Here is a 5,760-nt window from a genome sequence, read left to right on the forward strand (position 1 = left end):
ACTATTTTTTTCATTTTCAACATCTTTCTGAACTTCTTTTAATGATATGAAATCAATTTTAATGATACAAAAAGTGGTTTAAAAGGATAAAAGTCAAACATTATACTAATTTTGAATAATTAAAAATATGTTTTAAAGTAATTTTATAAATGGAAAATTCTAACAAAAATGGTTTTAACGATTTGAAAATCACTAAAAATATGACTTAGGGTATGGTTGGAAAGTATTTTTTAAGTGTTTAATTTTAAAAATAAGTCATTTTAGGAAAAAAATGGAGTGTTTGACAACTATTCATAAAAGCTTTTGAAATTTATTTTCAATAATTTTTGTCGAAAGTGTTTAAATAAAAATGAGTTTTTTAAAAATATATTTTTTCAAGTCAATCCAAAAGGGTCCTTAAGGTAGGGTTGGCAACGGGGTCGGGGCAGGGCGGGGGAGGGTCCCCCATCTCCGGCCCCGTGGGGGAAATTCCCTCGTCCCCGCCATTTGAAGGCAGGAAGCGGGAGTTTTGGGCTTAAATTTAGAATTTATATATTCAATATTAGACTTACAACACTATAAGTCTATAGTATACATTATAAACATACATATAAATAAGTTATTTTATATATTATAAATATATATTTATAAAATATTAAAAATATAACTATATAAAATCGAGATCGGAGTCGGGGTTGGGGATATTATCCCCGTCCCCGGACGGGTCCCAAAAAAATTTCCCGATTTGACCCCATCTCCGGTCAAATCGGGGATTCTCTGTCCTAATCGGGACTCGACCCCGCGGAGAATTTTGCCAACCCCGCCTTAAGGTGTGTTTGAAATATATTTTCAAGTGTTTAATTCAAAAAATAAGACATTTTTGGATCAAAAGTGTTTAAATAAGAACGAGTTTTTGAAAATCATTTTTTTTATATCAATTCAAACGGGCCCTTAATTCCACTCGGCCCTCTCATGTTTTCTAGCCTCTTCTCCAAATCTTTAATTTTTTTTCTAATTAACATTTTTGTTCGTAAAAATGTATATTAAATATTGGTTTGATTTTTTTAAAAGAAAAATATTGGTTCAAAATTGATGATTAAAAATGTGATTTTTTTTTTCAAATATAAAAAAATAACTCAACTTATTTACAAATATAATAAAATGTCATTGTCTACATTATTATCACTTATAGAGAGTGAGATTTTGCCATATTTAAAAATATTTCAAGTAATTTTGACATTTAAACACCTCCCCTTAAATGCAACAAAATTTCATGAAAAAATAATTTTCATTTAATGCTAACTTCAAAATATTTGTTTAATACATTATACTTAATTTGATTAATCTCTTATTAGACCCAAAAAAAAAGGTAAAGAATCAAGAAATTTTCCTATCAAAAAATAAAAATCTCCAAAGCTACCAAGATTCTCTAAAATATATATTCCATTAATTTATAAATAAAAGGGTGACGAATCTATCAAACATATAGTTAAAAGTTAATTTATATCCAACAGATATAAATTAATTTAAAAAAGATTGATTTTATTAATAACCTATTTAACACAAAATTAAAAGTCCAATTTTGAAAATTCACGTATGAAACTTAGAATGTAACGAATAAATTATTCATAAAAAAAATGTAAATATATAAAATTTTTACAAAACTTTTCAATGGTGAGATTAGAAGTTTTCTTTTCTCGTTATATAGATTTTTTTTTTTATTGAAATCCGCACCAAACTCAAAAGTATTTTTCTTTAAGGATGAGAGACAAAGTGTGAGATAGGGAGTGATAGGGCAAATGATATGATATGGTATAGAGGAAGTATTAGTTGAGGGACAAGACAATATTGATAAGGATTCAATGTTGTTCCTTTTCTCATTTAATCAATGAAACCACAAATCAAATGTGTGTAATTTGTGTATCTCTAGGTACATGTGAAACCATTTATGATGATAAAACCAAACAACTACATCTCCAATCCAAACACATGTTCCTTTATTCACATATTCATCCCATTTTCTGGTGGAAATAGTGATCCATGCATGTCCCCCCATTCTTTCTTTCATGCCTTATTATTGGACTAAACATTTATGATAATGGTTTCTCTCTATGTTCCATCTATCCGTTCCATTATCGAATTTCAAATTAAATTTTTAAACTCAAAATTAAAGCCTTCTTTAGTAATGATTTGATTTTAGGTTATTATTTTTTAAAATTATGTTTATAAACACTACTCTCATCTCTTGGTTCCTATGTTTTGTTGTCAATGTTTTATGAGTGTTTTCAAAATTAAAATAAATATATAAAAACATAAAACTAGAGTCTCGTTTGGTAATCATTTGATTTTTTTGTTTTTTTTTTCGAAAATTAAGTCTATAGATACTACTTCCACCTCCAGATTGTTTCTTTTGTTATTTACGTTTTACTAATGATTTTAAAAAATAAGCTAAATTTTATATATTTTAAAAAAATAATAACTTTTAAAAACTTATCTTTGTTTTTGAAATTTGACTGAAAATTCAATAATTGTACGTATGCAAATTATTGTAGAAAATGGGAAGAAAACAAGCTTGATTTTTAAAAACAAAAAATCGAAATGGTTACTTAACGGGATCTAAAAATTCAAGAAGTAGTTTTTGGAAACAAAAACCATAAACTATGAACAATAAAACATATGAATTGAAATTAATCGACACTAAACTGAAAGTGAATATTTAAAGAAAAACTGAAGTTAAAAATATAAATCTCGTGACATTTACTACATTGAAACAAAACTCAAACATAGGGACTATAAAAATCAAACCAAAATTTAGAAACTACAAGGTATTTCCTCCTTAATTTAAAATAGTTATAATATGAAATTTTTAAGACATCTAAAAGTAAATATTTATCCAAGATTGAGCTTAAAAGTTTAGTTATAATCTTAAAGTTGTATTGGATCAAATCAAAACAAAATTCAAAACTCGAAAATAAAAATATAAACTTTAGAATCTATGGACTAAGTAGAAGTTTAAATATTTTTTTTCTACATTTAATATTTTTAAATTAGGATCAAATAAAAACTAGACAGATAAAATTGTATGTTTTCTATAATTTAACCTATATTTAATCTCAAATTTAAATTTAAAATTTTGATTTTATTGCTTTAACCTTAAACTTGAATTAATTGTACAAGGGCCTTTTTTGGGTGGGCTAAATCCTCCTTTATTTTGAAACATGTGGTGCTTAAGCTTTAAGCTTTAATAGCTACCTAATTTTTTTATTGAGTCCTTAAATTATATTCATTAATCATTAAAAAAAATCAATTTAAGTTTGGTAAAAAAATTAAAGTGATTTATTAATTGATTTTAAGTTTTTTTTTTATATATAATTTAAGGCAATGTTTTTAGGCACAAAGGTAATAAAGTGTAATTCCCAAATAACACCAATTGCTTCATTAATATTTTCCAATAATAATAATAACATAATATCCATTCAATTGAGTATTTCCACGAGGTTATCGTTGTAATTTCATCTCTTTCAGACCCCCACCGCCGGAAACTTAATCCACCGCTACCGCCACCGTCACCGTCACTGCCGCCGTAATTATTACGTGGCCGCTCCGGAATTTTCATACCGCCATGATTTGAATATTCGGCACCCAATTTTCCGTGATTGTCTGCTACAAACTCCAAATATTCCGAACTTGTCCCCTCCATTTCCCCTTCTACCCCTCTCAAATTCCCATATTCCCATTCTGCCCCTTCGTCATCTTCTTCTTCTTCCCGACAGATCGCCTCCGTCTCCGCCGCTGCTTCACTGCAACAACTTCTCACTGGCGACCAACCATCCGATTCCCAATTCGGCCATACACTCGTACTCAATTTCCCAATTCTTTCCTTACCAGAGAGTTCACTTTCCTGCCCGCCGAAGCCGGAGGTTTCGTTGGCGATCGGAATTTCCTCCTCGTCGTCGGAAAAACTGCCGTTGACCCAGTCAAGCACGCACCTGGGGGAATTCTCTACGGCAATCTCCGGCGAGGCCGCCGCCGCAAGAAATGGATGCTGCAGCAGCCGATCACAGCTCCACCGTTCACTAGGATTCCTTCTGAGACACTTCCGGAGAAAATCCCGGCCGACATCCGACAACCGTGTTGGAAAATCCGGCAAATCGTCCGAAAATCCGATTCGACTAAGTGTATCGGCTCCGAAATCTTCCCACGCTGGTTTTCCGGTGACCATTTCAATGACCGTGCACCCAACTGACCAAACGTCCGATTCCGGCCCTTGAAATTCTCCCCGGACCACCTCCGGTGCCATCCACAGTGGACTCCCACGTGGCGCAATCGAACCGAGACACCTGTCACCGGCGCGGGAAAGTTCAATTGCAGAGCCGAAATCAGCCAATTTGACAACCCTGGGATTCAATCCGATCAAAATGTTCCTCCCTTTAACATCACAATGAACAATTCCTTTGGAATGAATGTAACTGAGAGCCGAAACGAGGCACCGTGTCCTCTCACGTAAAAGCTTATCATCGCCGGCGGCAGTGGCGTCGTCGGCGACCGTACCACCTGGCAAATACTCCATATGCAGGTTTCGAAACGACGTCGTGGGAGACTCATTGGAAACATCATCGCCAAGAAAGCCCACAACGTAAGGCGAATTCAACGATCGGAGAATCCGAATTTCGTTCTCTAAAGACTCAATTTGTCGCCGGAATCCAATACTCTGTTCTACAGATTTAACCGCGAAGATCCGACCGTCCGATTTCCCGATTCCGACACTCACAGTACCAAACGAGCCCTTTCCGATGACAGACTTAGTTCGCGTCCACGAAAGCGGCGTCGTTTTCACCATTTTCAGTGCCCAAAGAACAGAAACAGAGGAAAAAAGGTTGAGGAAAAGTTGAATGGTTTGAGAATTTGGGTGTTGAGGGAGTATTTATACAGGCGCGTGGATCATTGATTATGGGGGTCAAAAAAAGAAAAAAGAATTGTGCAAAAATAAATAAAAGAAAATTATTTGAAAATTATTTGATGGGGGGATTTAGAGATATGGAAATGTGGATAATTTGAAGAAACGGTTAAAATGGGAAGAGGCTGAATTTTATTGGGTGGATGTGCACCAAGTTTTGCGATTCTCGATGCTTTTGAAACGTGTTTGATTTTTTGAGTTTTATCCTTATCCCATCTTTCTTCTTCCCATCTCAACCTTTGCTTTTAATCTTAAATTTAGGTTTAATCTCCTACTTTCCGTCTTCCTTCATTCTCATTATCTAATTTTCAAATTAATAATAGGTGCACAAATCAACAAATTATTCAATCATAATTTATCATGTGACAAATTTTATTTTTTACTTTTTTTAAATATTTTAATATTTTCTTGATTTGATTGGTTACAAAGATGCACAAAGGTAGGTGCATCAATTATTATCCTTTAAAAATATTCATTTTCGTCTCTATATTTGAGGGTGTTTATATTCATCAACATATTTTTAAAGAGTAATTATTTTGATCCCTTCATTTTTATTTCTATTTCAAGATTACGTAACCAAAATGGTCACTATTCAACATTTAAGAACTACTTATAATTTTTTTTAAAAATAATAACCAAAGTTTAAAGTACAAGGATAAAACTAAACATTTAAAAAAAATGTAGGAACCAAAATGAATCAAAAACTAAAATAAATATTTAAGACTAATTTTTAAAATAGTATTTAAACCTAATTTAAAAAAGGAGATTGAAAATAAGTATGAGGTGGACTCAAATATTACTCTTTTTTAAAAAATGGTTAAAAA

The 5,760-nt window shown here is 32.0% G+C and overlaps 1 protein-coding gene across 1 annotated transcript; it reads right to left on the reverse strand.

The window, feature by feature from the left end:
* Positions 1-3,314: 3,314 nt before the first annotated feature.
* Positions 3,315-4,990, reverse strand: LOC120082723 (mitogen-activated protein kinase kinase kinase 18-like). Its single transcript, XM_039038000.1, has one exon. It carries the CDS (start codon positions 4,817-4,819, stop codon positions 3,353-3,355), a length of 1,467 nt encoding a protein of 488 aa, XP_038893928.1. The 5' UTR covers positions 4,820-4,990; the 3' UTR covers positions 3,315-3,352.
* Positions 4,991-5,760: the final 770 nt, after the last annotated feature.

This window comes from Benincasa hispida, chromosome 8 (assembly GCF_009727055.1).
Source record: "Benincasa hispida cultivar B227 chromosome 8, ASM972705v1, whole genome shotgun sequence".
Taxonomy (NCBI): Eukaryota; Viridiplantae; Streptophyta; class Magnoliopsida; order Cucurbitales; family Cucurbitaceae; genus Benincasa; species Benincasa hispida.